The sequence below is a fragment of the Falco punctatus genome (genome assembly GCF_963210335.1).
Source record: "Falco punctatus genome assembly, chromosome: Z".
Lineage (NCBI taxonomy): Eukaryota > Metazoa > Chordata > Aves > Falconiformes > Falconidae > Falco > Falco punctatus.
Genome location: NC_137586.1, coordinates 34797884 through 34814289, shown reverse-complemented (window position 1 = coordinate 34814289; position 16406 = coordinate 34797884). Strand labels below are relative to the sequence as shown.

Genomic DNA, 16406 nt, shown 5'->3' with positions numbered 1-16406 from the left:
GAAAATGGGGAAGTCTTATCATGGGCTGTGGTTACTGAGATCAGTATTGCCTTCCCACACAAAGAACAGATTGTGGTTTAACTCTTTCCATGGCCTAGTTTTATGTGCCAGTATAGTATCAGGATTGTTCAAATCTCTGCTGGAAACTACTAATCAGTTTAATTATTGCCTTTGTGGCTCTTTGTCAAGTATCATACTGTAATGCAATCATTTATGTCCTGAATTATCTTGCTATATTGTCTTTCTCCTCTTTTTTTCTTTCTCTTTTTCCTTTTTTTTTTCCCTGCCCCGTTTTCTTTTTTTCTGTGAAGGTAACAGCACGGTCATAGGTGAACTGCTTGCAACTGTTCTGTTGTTTTCTGTTTGATTTGAGGATGGTTAGGGAAGAGAGGTAACCAGATCTAGCGGTGTTTTTTACCATTCAGGAAATTTTGGTATTTGTTTGAAATTTGAAGATGTAAATACTAAATTATTGACCTGAAGCTTCTACAATGGCAATGTGAACTCTGTATAATTGAGACCATCAGTTATACTTTCATCATTTTTACCTAATGGAGTTAATCAGCCTATTGATTAAACACAATTCATTCCTTGTCTGGCAACATAGTTAAAATATTAGTTTGCTACTTGTATTTTTGAATATAACTGTTACAAAGGGTTCAGTTTTAGTTTGATTGCACTGTGCCACTCTGTATGATGAGCGATCTGCATGGTATTTAGAATTACATATACCTGCACACAGAAAGAGATACTTCTCCTACGGTCTCCCTTCCGAACCAAAATACAGTCATGTTTGATAAGCAGATCATACTAAGATCACGCTGTTTTAAACAGTGGATTTTCTCAAGGAAAATAAGTTTTTAGGAGAGGCCTATTTAGATGCTAACATGGATGTGTAGGAAGGTACCTCAAGCAGACAAAATGAATTAATTTAATTGCTATAGGATGTACTTGTAGATGACAACTAAGCATTACCTCCTTAATGCAATCCATATCGCTGCTAGGCAGAAGATAAGAACTTGCAGGTGAAGCCAGATGACAGAAAGGGATATTTTGGAACTGTAAATAAATTGCATGGATTTCACAAAAGCAGCATTTGACCAATGGTGTGCTTATAATGTCACTCTGCCACAGCACGCAGAAACACAAAGAATGCAAAGTTTGTGCCAAGTTGCCATTTTTCATTGTACACCTCAGATTGATTTTTAAGGGGTTTAGAATAATTGTCACACTCATGTGATCAGTTAACAAATGAACTGACACTGTGGGGCTGCAAAACCCACAGTGGAGTTGCCGGAAACGTAAATGTAATTTTTGTTCCCAACTTCATAAACTTTTATTTTACAGAGTTTGGGGGTGGTGGGAGGGAAGCCCAAAGAGCTGAAAGTACAGAAGCTTCTGTTCAGGATTTGTATACAACACGCTGTGTCTTTTGCCCACTTTCCCTTACTGTATACTGGTTTCTCTAGTTACCACCACTGGAATGGTGCTGTTTCAGTGCTGGAATGTTGGACGTTTGATAAGAAAATGGATCAAGTTTAATGGCGCATGCTCTTTGTGCCACCAGCAGTCTCTTGCTGAGAGCATGCTCCAAAAGCGGGAACTGTGTGGCATTACACTGAGCATGTATATGCTTTGTGTTTCTGTGCCACAGAGAAGAGAAATGAACTGTGGCATTCGCCTCAGCCTTCTGAACCTTTCTGCTCAGATTTTTTAAAACCGTATAGTGTCCTCTTTGTGCAATGGTACTTTTCTTGATATTAGCCGTTCACTCAGATATTTAAATGTTAGAAACAAAACATCTTGATGGTATCTCTTTTAACTGATGTTGTCTTTGCAGCGTTGCAGGATGAAGTGAGGGGAGGCATACAAAATAAAATCTTCACATGGTTCTTTCAAAGAGTGAAATATGGGGAAAATGCAATTCTCTATGCACTTTTTGTCTGCTGCCTGACAGCTGTAGTAATTGCATAAGAAGTGTAATGCAGAGATTTGTGTAAATTTTAAGTGTTTATTCTCTTCAACTTGGATTTCACTTTTAAGATTTTTCAGAAACCTTTATTGGTACTGCTTTGATTATGAGAACTTACTGACTTTGAGTTTTCTTCTTCTCTTCCTTTTTATCTCTCCACTTCTTTCCACAGGATGAATTTCACCCATTCATTGAGGCACTTCTTCCACATGTCCGTGCAATTGCCTATACTTGGTTCAACCTTCAGGCTCGAAAACGCAAGTACTTTAAAAAACACGAGAAACGAATGTCTAAGGATGAGGAAAGAGCAGTCAAGGATGAGCTACTTAGCGAAAAGCCTGAAATTAAACAGAAGTGGGCATCCAGGCTCCTGGCTAAGCTGCGCAAAGATATTCGCCAAGAGTTCCGGGAGGATTTCGTGCTCACGGTGACTGGGAAGAAGCACCCATGCTGTGTATTGTCCAATCCTGACCAGAAGGGTAAGATTAGGAGAATCGACTGCCTGCGACAGGCTGACAAAGTCTGGCGTCTGGATCTAGTCATGGTGATCCTGTTCAAAGGCATCCCCTTGGAAAGTACGGATGGAGAGCGGCTCATGAAATCCCCACATTGCACAAATCCAGCACTTTGCGTCCAGCCACATCACATAACAGTGTCAGTCAAGGAGCTTGATTTGTTTTTGGCATACTACGTGCAGGAGCAAGGTAGGAAGCAGATTGTCATGTTTCTATGTTAGTATGTCAAACTCAGATTCCAAGTAGCCCTTTTTCCCTTATGGGCTGGCTTCCAGTGAAACATTATTCTGTGGTCTATAGATGTAATGTGGGTACATATCCATATGTAAATCAGCATGTATACATACATACTTAAATACACACACATTCCTACAGACCCATGTAAATGACATGTATGTCTGACATATGTGCCTTGTTCTCTTTCAAGAGAAAGTGGGACATACCAAGACAGTACTTCAGTTCTACTGAAGTTGCTTTTTTCTTTTGGTCAAAAAGTGGCAATATATTCTGTAGTTTTTCCAGTTATGACTTCAGAAAACATTCTTCTTGTTTTTCAGGTAGGTTTATTTTTATTTTAATTGCCCCAGTTCTGTTAGTAAAAGATGCAGTATGTGCAATTGCACAATCACAATAAATACTACAAAGATTTTTTGTTGTCTTTGTAGTTATGAGTAATCAAGAATTCATCCTTAAATTGATGTACCTACTATCACTTTGAGGAGCAATTGTAGACTTTCTCACGTCTATAAAATAAAACATGAAAAAACTAGCACAGAAACATTGCTTTGTAAATACCAAATGTAGTCAGAATTATACCATACAGTACTTAACATTTCTAGCTCATCTTTCCTATCTGAGCTTTAAAACAGTGATACAAGTTGTAATATTTTGAGAGAACTTTTCCTGAAAAGTATATTTTTATAATCTTACTTGTATACTTGATTTTTATTTGGTAGGTAATTGAAGTGTGGAAAATTGCAGGAACACTGTGGAGAAGCTTCTTAAACTTAGTTTTACAAAATGAAAATAAAAGCAGGGCTTCTACTAATCACAGATCAGGGGAAAAGCTGCCAGTCATAATGCATATTCAGATAACAATATTCATAGGCAGGTTCGCTGAAACTGTAAATGGCTGTAAGTAGGTAAAGTTTTTTTTCTCTGATAGTAAGCCTCCTGAAATGCTTTTCCTCTGCGACGGGTCATTTTGGTTCTTTCTGGTGATTATACTATCCTCTAGGCATCTTTGTATTGCTGACCGATTGGCGGTGATAAAGCATTTCTTTTTTAGCCGCAGATCTCAACTAGGGAAAGTTTGACCAGCCGCAGATGGTGGGCCATTTCACAACTTGGCCTGGTGGTAGGCAGAAATGGCCTGCAGAAGGGCAGATGGCAGGCTGTTATCTGACGCCTGATGCATAACTGTGGGATTTGACTGAAAACCAAATGGAGTGGATTTTGTTACTAACAAAAAAGTAAAATCGCACATGTCTTCATTTAACATGTACTCATTCTTTAAAAGAACAGATACACAACAACCTTTTTTGTTTTTAGTGAATTTGTCTTTTAACATTTACTCATGTAAGAGGAGCACTGTGTTCATGTGAACATAGAGTTCAATTTTTTTGATTATTCATCATGAAAAAATATGGTTTAGAGTTTTGGTTTGTTTCCTGCTTGTATTTTTTGTATCTTTCTCTCCATAGCAGTAGACAACACTTAGATATTTTGCAGCGACTTTAAGCAGCTGCAGAGTCTTGATAAAACTGTTCCCCAGTAACATAGGAAGAAAGATTTCTTTGAGAGCATTAAACAAAATAACTTAATGATGAATTTGTACCTTTAAACTCCATTTGTGAAGAAAAATTCAAATGGTATTTTGAATGCATATATTCATTGCAAGACATAGCTTACTGATTAATTCTAATGGATATACCTGTCTCTAAAAGTCAAAACTACAAAGAGAGGCAAAACAACTTAAGTAGCTCTGGAGCCGAAGAAGCTGAGATCAGAGTACTCTTACATACTGTTGACTAAAGTGGTTGGAAGCCAGTAACTTGAAGTGGGAGAAGGAATTGCAAGGCAGGGCTGATTTTATTGATTTTAATGGATTGAGAATATGAGTTCTCTTAAAACAGTTGCCTAATCAGAAAGAAGTAAGATAAGCATGCTGTAATATTATAACTTTCAAATTACATGATGCTGTTTTGAAAATGTACTGGAGGATGAAGCTGGCTAATTTCTACGTACCAAATCACCCTTAGTAGAGTAGTAGAGTCTTTTGTTTATTGTAAACTGCATGTATTTTGTACCTGTCTTGCTGCTTCACAGTAAATCTTCTGTTAACATCTGTTGGCTCTCTTCTTAAAGAAGTCATATTAAGTTATCTTTTATGTTCTTTTTCTGTTTTGTTAAACTTTGATTCTCTGTCCTTATTGAAAGCAGGTTAATTGTGGCACTTTGTAATGCATTTGATTAAGAGCACCAGGCTTCGCAAAAGATAAGAAAGAAGTCAACCAAAATGCTGCACTGTACGCATGCTGTTTTGCTTTTTATTTCTCTTTTAGAATATATAAACTGGACTAACAGAATCATGTAAAAACTAAGCGGAGACAAACAAATCCCTGAAGAAAATACGAAGAAGGAATTAGCACATAAAATGAATGAAGGGGCCAAGTAGTTTGTTTTTTTGTTGCTTTAAAAAAGAAGATTAGGGGAAAAAAGAGGAGGAAGGGTAGTTTGAGTGCCAGTGATGGTTGCCAGTGGCACCAGGATTGGCATCAGACCTTCTTTGTTTAGCTTAGGATGCCTGTGATTTGTTGGTTGGCATCCGCAATGCAGTGCAGAGTAATGTTACAATATATTGACAATTTCCAGTTCTAGAAGTGTCAATAATCCTTTCAGTTCTTAATAAAACCAGCTTCTACTTCCATGATTGCCTTGAAAGAAGAAATAAGGAACAACCTATGAAGTTCTGTCATTGACCAACTTCATCTGGTTCTACTTTTCGCTCATCTCCCTCAGAATTCAGCATCTCCCCCCCTTCTCTTTCTACTATCCTCTTGTGCTTTAGGATCTTAAAAAAAGAAAAAGAAAAAGAAAAAGGGTCTTGACATAGGTTGTAATGCTGCTCCTTTGACTGAAATGGAGGAAGAAAATGGGAACTACACACTGTGATCAATGTTTAGCATCAAAATAATTCTTAATCATAACACAGTTCTATGGGGTTCTGCTTGTTGATTGTCCCTCTGCCTTCCCCCCCCCTCCCCGAGTTTTGAAAAAGCCCGAACATTGAAAGTGTCATGTACGTTGTTTCTATTGAAAAAACTGCCTTTTTTTGGCCTTTTTAAATTCTTTTATTAGGTTTTTTTCCTGTCAGGCATTAGAGAGTGTCTATCATTTGGTATGAAACGGATCCCAGTCCATAAAATCATTTGATGGTATTTGATTCAGTGCAGTGCTTATGCTGTGTTCCCGTTGCTACAAGAACCGCCATTTTGTTTGTTGAGTGCCAGGAGAGTGGAAAAAAAAGGCAGACAATGTGCTTGATGCCAATAATGGTTGCCAGTGGCACCGAGGTTGGCATCAGACCCTCTTTGTCTAGTTGCTGAATGCCTTTGATTCGTTGGTTGGCATCCGCATTGCAGTGGGCACATTGGAAAGTTTTTGACAATCAGTGAATGAAAGCGGCAGTACTTGTTTGCTGCAACAGAACTCAGATAATATAAATCCCTTCTTCTGATAGATGTTTTACTTACTTTTACAATGGCTAATAAAAAAAATATTTAAAATTGCATTGCTGTTTTTTCTAAAGCATAAAATATCTACAGCAATGTGCCTCATCTGCAGAATCCCTTATCCCTGCATCATCTCTGCTGTTTTTTTGCAGCATAAATAAAATGCAAACTTGATGTTAGGTATTTCAGCACATACTGAATGAAGCATAGCAGACCAAATGGTTTGGGAGTTTAAAGGACTGAAGCAATGATACATGTAAATGGTAAACATTTGTCAGTGTTTTTAATGCAGGTGGCTCTCAGAGTGCATGTCTTCGATCAGTCCTTGTTACTGTTTACACTCTGCTTTGTCCATGTGTTAGAGCGATATAATTGGGGGAGCCCCCATTCCCAGCTGTTAACAAAGTCTGAAGTTGAGGGAGAGGAGGGTCTTTTAAAGTATCCAAGAAGGAGGGCAGAAAATAGCTGCAGATGTCCTCAGTCTGACACTGTTCAGGCACTCTCGGTTTTTTTAACTTCGTCAACCATCAAGATGCCACTGCAGTTCCAGCCACATGACACCGTTACCAGGAAATCTGCAAAAAGACTAAATCATTTTTGTTGGAAGTTTCCTAGATAGTTAGCATTAATATTGCTTTCCGGTTAACTGCTATTATCTCATTAATTAATAAGAAGGATTAGGAGCTCTACCCAAAGGGCTGCGCAGAAGGAAGCCTGGCCTGCGTGAGTCCCTGAGCCGCCAGGCTGCGTCCCGTCTCCTGGGGGGCGGGGGTGGGTGACGGCGGGCAGGGAGGAAGGAAAGGAGGAGAAGGCGAAGCGGGGGCGCGCCGGGGCGGCACGGGCAGGGCGGGCTGGGGCGCAGGACGGCTCCGCGGCGGCGGGGCGGCGGCGGGGCGCGGGCCCGTTCCCCGCACGGCGCGGGTGCGGAGTACCGCACCGCACCGGCTCCAAGCCGTGTTTAGCCCAGCGTAACGCTGGCGGGCTGGCAGCCCTCACCCGAACGGGGCTATCGCTGCTGCCCTTAAGGCAGCACGTATGCGCTGCCCTGCTGTTACAAACGCGTCGTCCTTCCGGGGGGAACTGTAATTCTTTTCCAAACGTTGATACGTCCGAATTGCTGGAGCGGGAGGGTGAACTCTAGGTGTACCGACGGCTCGACCCTTTTGTTAAGCTGCTTGAGTCTTGCGAGTTTGTTTTTATAGGGAGCTCAAATGTTGAAGCGGCTCTGTGTAGTCATTTTCATGCTGTACTTTGGTTTTCATTTAGTAGGTACAGAAAATGGATGATGCAGTAATATCATAATAATGCTTTGCATATTTAAAAGTGATAAATACAGTTACATGGGTTATTTTGCTGTGATAACATGATATCAAGAAATTCCACCTAAAATCGCAATCAAAACTACGTTTTAAGCCGTCTCCTTTCTATGTAAGTCGTATAATGGTCATACATCTAAGTGTCACACCACCCAGATGGATTTTGGCTGAGGGTTTGCATTTCTGGTGTGCACTGATGCTTCCACATACAATTAATAAAAAAATAATGGGCTTAGAAGAATTAATCAATCCGTTGAATTGCTGATTGTTCCTACTTCCATTAACTTTAATGATTTGCCTACCTCTGAGCACTTCACCTGGCAACATACAGTAGAACATTTTACCTGTTTTGCAGAAGGATGTGTCAAGGTACAGGGTGATTTGTTGGGGTTTACACAGCAAATTATTAGTTACACTGGGAACAACAGCAAATAGAGCTTATTATTGCCTGTACGTACAGGCATCTAGGTTCTCCAGGAGCTTGCTGCTTACACAGTGATGTGGCATGTTGATCCCTTCTGCTAAATCTCGATTTTGAATCAGAAGGCCAGTGCAGAAGCATGAGTTTATATTCTATCTGTCCTTGTATGACAAGAGCTTTTTGTAGTTTAAGCATCTGGTAGGGCATAATAAACCCTTTTAAAACTCTGAATTACTTTGAGAAATTCCAGTCTATTCAGGCATGCAGAAAATGTAATTTTAAAAAACTTTTAGTGTCAACTGAAAAAGACACTGTATTGATTTCTTTTCTAGTCTTCTAATGTAAAATTTTGGCTGACTACTTTGTTGAGTATCCCTATGGTGCTAAAAATTACAGGCAGGAAAGACGTTTGTCTTTAGGAGATGGAGGTTAATCTGGTGTATGTACAGGTGTAATAACATTTTTCAATTGATGATTTGTTTATGAAGATGCAAGACATTAAAAGGTTTAAAAAGGTCACCCATCAATTTTCATTTTTCAGAATGTGTATGTGTGAGCTGACATTTGGACAGTAGGTCTGCAGAATTAAAAAAGTGTATTTTTTTTTCTTTTTATTTTAGTTTCTCTCAGAACAGGGTTGTGGGTCATATGACAGGTTCATGAGAAAGAAAGGGAATTTTCTGTATTTTGTTTTACTGTTGCAGTCAGGAATGAAATACATAAACATTTTAGAAGGAGCTTTTAGCTTCTGTTTTTTCTTACCTGGCACACCAAGGAGAGTAATTTTCACAGGGTTAAATGACATTAATTGTGTTTAAGACAGAAGAGGCTTATGGTTAAGTAAATTCTGTGCAACTAGTTTAAAATTTAGAGGTCAGTGTTAATTTATGAATGACATTTAGATTGACAGCAAAAAAGCTATAAAGTAAAGAAAAGAATAGAAAAGAAAACAGAAGATTCTTGCCTCACGGTAGTTTCAGACAGAAGAACAATACTGGGAACAAATAAATGCTTTTAAACTATAAATAAGGTCACTAATTCATAAAGGAAATACTTCAAATAACAGCAGAGATTTATGTTTTAAATTTCTTAATTTTCATGCATATTGAATTCATCGTAATTGTGAAAACTTCATTAAAATAATTAAACACTAAATACCACTGCACGTTGGGTTTTAAGGTTGATTGCATGAAATTGCTGTCAAACCTGCTTTTTTGTCCAGCTTTCCCTTCCCTGTTTTTCCTCTCTGCTGTTAGTATAGTAATGTAGACATCTTAAGGACTGGTGGCCCTCCGAACCTCCAGTTCTTGGAGCAGTGGACCACAGTACCAAGCACAGTAATTCAGGAGGCTTCCTAAAGCATTACATTCCGGTCTGAACAGCAAGGTGGTATATATTGCTTTGCTGTAATGAATTGAGTTCGGATGATCTCAAGATCAAGTAAAATGGCTATCGAATGAATAGGATTCCTCCTTCCATTGTGGGGTGGAGAAGAAATAAATCTCTTATCTGGAGACACTTTCTAGCTGCTAAGTGAATATGAAAAAGGAAGAAGGTCTGTGTGATTAGCCAGTTTGTTTGACAGATGTCAAAGAAGGTGTTATTTGTTTCATAGTGAGATTTCATGTTTTTATTCTGTCTCCCTTTTTTTTTTATTTTTATTTTTTTAAACTCTGGTGGAACTTCTAGAAGCAGTTGCTGAAAACCTGGCTCAGGGCAGTGAAGCCTGGATTAGAAGAGGTTTGAAAGGCTCAGAAGCTAGTAAAAGGGAAGTAAATCTTAAGATTATTAGCTTTGTCCAAGAGAAAAGAGAGTTGGTTTGGGTGTGTACATTGTACCGTCTGGGAGCAGTGAGTTGTGTGTGAAGCTGGGAACATTCTTCTAGCACAGCTGTTAATCTTTTCCCCCCACCTTTTTATTTACAGAAAGATTAATTTCTTACACTCTCCCCCCTGCAAACTCTCCTTTCAGGGAGGTTCTTTCCTTTTCGGAAGTATATTGCACTTTTTGTATTTTAAATAAATATATTTCTTTAGCCTTTTCTTATGAACCTCATTATTGGTGTGCAACTTTTGTTCTGACTTTTTTCCACAGTCGTTGGGAGATGGGCACATCAGACTTGGCTTTTGTGGGGGATTCTGTCTGAGGAGGGACTGATAGTCTCAAGTGTGTTTACCAGTAATAGTGTTTTGGAAGTTTTTAACCAGCTTGAGGACTGGAGCTTTTGCCTTTATGCCCCATGACTCCTTTGTGCTACATCTTTCTTGCCCCCATGCCCCTCCTCAAGACAAAAAGGTGACTTAAATTACAGAGATGTTGAAGGCATTTTAACATTGCTTTCTTCCTAACCACATATGGTGTTTGGGACCTTTTAAACTGTGTTTTTCACCTAAGAAATAGAATTAAAATAAGGAGAAGTTGCTGATACAGTAATGGAGAAAGTGTGCAAAAGCTTAGCTGAAGCACATTCAACCGTTACGTGTTCGTTTCCCTGGAGAAACTTCGCACTTTGTAACAGTAACTGCCTGTCTCCAGAGTGGAAGGGAAACTTTTCTGTTTTCCAGTGTCCTTCCATAAAGGCACCTTCACTAAAGGCATCTCTATGGCTTTAATGGACTTTTAATTATTTCCCCCCTGGAAAAATACACATGGAAATTGAACAAAATGGTTCCCCTTTTCTTCCTTGGAGAGTGAACATGAACACCAAACACAAAAACGAACAGTTAGTGAACCCTGTGTGAGAAACTCAGTGTGTCCATTGAGAAACTAGAAAAAAAGGACAAGTTTTCCTATACGTTTTGATGCAAATGCTGTGCACAAGTAAGTATATTCTGTATTATTTGCAGTTATTTGACAATTGAGAATTTTAAACATTTAGGTCTTGAACATATTGTTTATATGTTTCAAGTTATATTAACCTGAATTACTATACATATTTTCATAAAGGATGAATTTAAACAAGTGAGAGATCAGTATGAACTATTTATCTTAAATCTAGTATCATATTTTAATTTTTAGTCAGTTATCTTGCTGTATCTTTCAGAAGCTATCTTTTGCAAAGATGTCATAGGATTCATACATTTTTCTTTAAAATAGAAGCAATGAAATGTGCACACATAAGAATCCAGTAATTACAAACTCCATGTCTTTATAAATTAAATATAATTAAAATATGAACGGAGTATGTATTTTTTGCTTGTGAGTTGCATTGGCCTAAAATGCCAAGCCTTTTTTCCACGTTTTTTGATAAAGCGACTAACAAGGAAATGCTGGATTTGCGTAGAAGATTATTACGGAAGTGCCTTGTGGCTGAGAGATAGTGAGTATATTTACTGCAGCATCAGCTTTCCATTACATGATTAATGCCATTGAAAATGATGCCAGACATCTTGAAAGGATGACTACGCTCCAGTGTCCCTGATTTAAAAGTATGAAAACATCTCCTAGTCAAGACAACTTGTATTTTATTATTCTGACATCTGCAGTTTCTGGACGGATTACCTTAAATTTGTTATGCTGTGTTAAAAGACGTGTTTTACGAGGCTGGCCTCAGCTCCTGGCCTCAGTGTCAAGAACCCTGCTATGTGATGCAACATGTCTTGTTAGGTTTAATTGACCAAAGCCGATTTGTTAAAACAATTCATTTGTGCTGTAACTCATGCCTAGGCCACGTTGCTACCTGAATCTCTTGACCTTGACTTGTCTGGGTCATGAAATGGCTGCGAGCAGCTTGACCTCTCCATCGTTCAGCAGCCATGCCACTTCCTCTGGTTCTTTGTGGTAAGATCTGACAAGATCTCAGCCCCAAATTTATACCCCAGTGGGTTTCATGGTGTCCCTCTGGAGCGGCCGTGTACTCCCTTGCATGTGCTCCTGGTGTCACCACCTTTTGTCTGCTGACAGCGATGGGGACAAATTGACATTTCATAGTGGAAGAGTGGAAGTGGTGGGAGATTTCTAGGGGCTGGAGGGAATCCTGATCCTCTCTAAGGCTGCAGTGCATTTATCTTCTGTTAGGGTGTGTGGGTTTGCTAAGTTTATCAAGGGCAAAACCCGTCAGGCTTAGATGGTCCCATTTCACTGTGAGCATTGTTTGGGTGAGATATGCTGGGAAGAAGGTTCTGCTTTAAAAATGTTTTGTGATTAAATGTAATGTGTATGCACACCACTTCGATTTTTAGGAAACAAGACTGATCAAAATAATTTCTTGACAAGAAATGGAGGAGAATGTCGTGTCAGTATCGTAACTGGCTATTTGATTTCTTCAGTACTAAACCATCATTTTCTTTAAGAATCAGATTGTACTCAAGAGCAACCGCAGTCTCTAAAGCAAAGGACTTCACATACCATGCTTGATGCAGTACTTAAACATGTTGAAAGGGGAGAAAGAACAGTCTTTGTCTTTTGCCTTTTTTTTTTTTTTTTTATTTTTTTTTTTTTAGATTTGTGAAACACTTTGTTTCTAGGGGAACCGGCTTGTCCTTAAGAATTACTCTCAGGGGCTAGGAGGTGGGGGGTTGGGAGTCATTGGCCCCATATCCCAACAGACTGCCTACAATCAGTGTCCCTGACGCTAATGTTGGCTTCTTGAGATAGGCTTTGTGCTTCCTGTAATTACCTACAATTTGATTGTTAGGACAGTTTAGTTTTTTGAGGTGGGTATTATGTCTAATCATCTGCTGCCTTGTGCTGTGGTTTTAGGAAATCAGTGCCTTTTGAAATCAGTGACTGGATCTGTTGAAAAACCAATGGCATGATACAGCCTTGCTGTGTGAAGGAAGCTCATATGCTGGTACTAGTACCATTATAAAACAAATAAATCTGTAATCCAGTGGTCATCAGATAACTGGTATGTTCTTAATTTAAGACCTTAGCCTGAAAACTTTGCTCACCTGAGTAGATTTGTTCAATCAGATTGACCTCACTTAAAACATTTTCTTTCACAGCACTACGTGCTGACTTTTGCAGCATATGACCAGGTTTATGTTTCCGCAGGCCACCTGTTTTCCCTGTTGACTCATCGATTGTGTTTTGAAAAAGAAAAAAATAATCAGGTTGTATGTGTACATGCAGCATTCTCATGCACTTGCAAATGACCAAACCTTTTCTTTCAGCGTGAAACTCCACAATCTAGGTGTGATTTTTAATTGCGGTTATGTAGTTCCTCTGAAGGAAGAGGGTGGGGATGCTGACGCAAGGAGCTTGAATGCTTATCACTGTGATGACAGTGTAAAGTATGACTCAGTGTTTAGATGCAAGGACCTCAAAATCCTTATCCCGGTCCCCAGCACTGCCATGGCTCCCCAGGTGACTGCAGGCAGGTTGCCTCTGGTCCCAGGGGGAAGAGGCAGAGCACCGCTTGTTTGAGCACCATCTCAGCGAGGCAGAAATACCAAGATACACACTGGCTGAAGAGTTATAGCCATAGCCCTTCCTGTATTTCACTGCAAGTAAAACCCATGCACCGGTGCCCAGCCCTCAAGTGGGCTCTGCGTTGTGAAGAAATGTCTTAGCGGGTTTTCTCATGCCCAGACAAAAGCAACTTGCCTAAGCAGGGAGGGCTGGCACAAAGCGTTCTTCCGCTGCAAGCCCTGCGGTGGTACTGCTCCGTGGGAGAGGGCCTTGGCAAGGAACATGGCTGTGGCCTCAGCCCGCCATGGGAGACCTGGTCTGTGGTTGGGGGGCTCCTGGGGTCACCTATGCTGCAGTCTGCAGGAGCTGTGGGCAGGGCTGGCCCACAGCATGGGGCAGGCTGTGCTGCGGCCAGGGAGCCCACGGAGTTTTCTTGCCCCAGGGCAGTGAGGGGGAAAAATGCTTGAGACAGAAAGGGGAAAGAAACCATTGTCATGGGCAGTTTATGTAAGTGCAGCCAGCTGGCCTGCCACAGGGGAGGCACCTGCAGTGCCTGCAGGGGTGGTCTTCGATGTCAGTGTGGTTCCCCATCCCTCTCCCCACTCTGAGCCTAGGTTTTCAGGTCAAGTGGGCTGGTAGCTCAGACCAGAGCACACCAGCATGGGAGGAAGATGGACGGTCAGGAGTGTGGGCTGGTGTGTGAAGTGAAACCCAAGCTCATGTAACCGTGCTTGTTTCTGGAGTATGCGGGTCACCCTGTTTCATCTCCCAGACTTGGGCAGGTCTGTTTTGTGAGGCAGCTGAGGGGAGGACGGTGGTTTGTAACGGGTTAGTCCGGAGTCTTGGCTTGAAGGGCCTGCCTTTGCCTGAAGCCCCTGCTGATTGTACCGAAACTCTCCTAAATACGTAATCGGTAACTTGTGCGTTTTGGACACAGCGTGCCATCTGCTTTTGCTCCTGAAGTCATTGTTTTTTTCATTCCTTCCTTTATGATGATATTTCAGGGTTGGTGGTGAGCCAGCTGTACCATCAACACCTACAGAATTACTGTGTCTACTTCTCAGGGTGGGAAGTGACGTGAATTTATAAAAATGAAAAGAAGTCTGTCTGTACACTTTCCCCAGGTGATACCGAAATAGAGCAGTTTACAGCTAACCAAGGGTTAACATCAAAAGTTATTCTATTGTTTATCTTCCAGTTAAAGAATAACCAGCTTGTGCAGAAAGGAGAATTGGAAAATTGATTGGGCTGTCTTGATTCAGACACATAATTTAAACTATATCAAGTTCTGAGTTTACCATGTATGCATTCGTAGGTGAGTTCACTGCCTGTAGTTCAGTCATCTAGAAAGGTTTATGTTGTACGAGTCATGGACTTCGGTTTTATTAAACCTGAGGGAATTTTTTTTTTTTAAAGCTCTATGTAATTACTTTAACTGGCTTAATTGTTGCCTTCTTTTTTTCTTTTTAAGTTAAGGAAACGGGTATCACGTCGTTACATAGAGCGTAGGAATTTTTCCTGCATTTTAACTATAGTGAGGAGTGCTGGTACATTTTAAAACGTGCCTAATCTTGCATTGTCATACACTAATGCAGTGTGTATATGTAGACCTCCCTGTGCTTTCACATATTTTTTTCACTATATTGCTGCTATAACTCAAATATTCTGGGACAGGAATTATAGTTGCCCTGTAATGATTTCTGTTCTATTTACAGCCTCCAAATAAAGGAAAAGCTGCTTATAGTAAAATGAGGATCACTGGTCTTTCAGTAATTAAATAGACTTGTTATACTGCATTAATCCTTTTTGGAACATTTGGAATGACTTCTTAGCACTCACAAACACAGCATTAGGGCCAGCAATTAATCTGTTGTTTGTCCTCCAACATTTGTGTGATGTAAAGCATGTGCATTCAAAGATGTGTTTCAGGTTTAGGACTAGGATCATTGCAGAGTCAAATAATTATATTGATCATTCAGTGGTGTGAACAAAGGTCTAGAATGAAGTTGCAACAATTGTTAGAAGGACTCACACACCCCTAATTGCATCCAACTGAAAGGACTGCACTGTAATGGTGTTCAGTGCTGTCTAGTTTTGGGTGCTGCACATGAGAAAAGTAAGTGTGAATTATTTGGCGGTATCCAGAAGCTTTCTAGATTTCTGATTAGCCTTTCCTGTAGGTAGAACAAGAAGTAAAGGCTTAACATTTCATCAGGAAAGATTGTGTTCAAGGGAAAACCCAGTTACTTTCCAATGATGAGGGTAGCATAGACTGGGAGAGGAGAATGTGCTATTTTTATCAAGGACAGGTTTTAGGAAGCATCTACCAAAATGAGACACCTTAAACTTGATCAGATTGTCCAGGAGAGTGGTGGTTCAGGTGATCTTTTGACGTCCTTTGTAACCTCAGGGTCCAGCGATATTGATGCAGGAGTCAAATTTGCTCCTTTTCTGAGCTTTGAATTAAAAAATGGTGAGCAACTAAAATTACCTGAACTTTCTCTCAGACTTTTGCAATTTCATAATTGCTTTCCTGAATGTAGCCTGCTTAGTTTTCTTTGATCAGAAGGGCATGCTAATTCTCTTGGTGCTGTGCTGGAGTCCTGTGCTGTTCTCCTGCATTGTTCAGCAGTAATTAACTTGAAGCATAGTGCAGAGCATTAGCTTCTGAGCCTAGGTTAAATCATCAGAAGAGTCTTATGTTCCTGTAGTACATAGTCTTAGAACACATTATCCTATTGCAGTAAGATAAAAGTGGTTTTAAATATAGTCCAGCCAGTTTGACCTTGTCAGAATTCAAGCCATATTAATGGCAACTTAGGCTTGCTGACACGTTTCACAGTGGGATGAGCATTAACACAGAACTCCATATTCCATCTGGTGAGGAACCTACAGAGAGGGCTATACATAGACATTTTCTTAATTTCGTATTACGGTATAACAAGATGTTCTGTCTTCCCTGTGCTCATGACACTTCTCCTGCCATTGAGAAGCACCCTGTGCCCGAGACCAACAGACACAGTTCAGAAGAGACACTCTAAACCAGCAATATTAGATCATGTACATATGACCACTGAATAATAACAGTTATGGGTC

General features: G+C 40.1%; 1 protein-coding gene across 9 annotated transcripts in view; it reads left to right on the top strand.

Annotated features, from left to right (window-relative positions):
• NFIB (nuclear factor I B) overlaps nucleotides 1-16406 on the top strand; it is a 274513-nt gene that overhangs the window by 99902 nt on the left and 158205 nt on the right. For all 9 annotated transcript variants that reach the window (XM_080371878.1, XM_080371876.1, XM_080371875.1 and 6 more), the window contains exon 2: nucleotides 2145-2676. In XM_080371878.1, the coding sequence (XP_080228004.1) occupies nucleotides 2145-2676 (532 nt within the window). The remainder of the gene's footprint in view (nucleotides 1-2144; nucleotides 2677-16406) is intronic.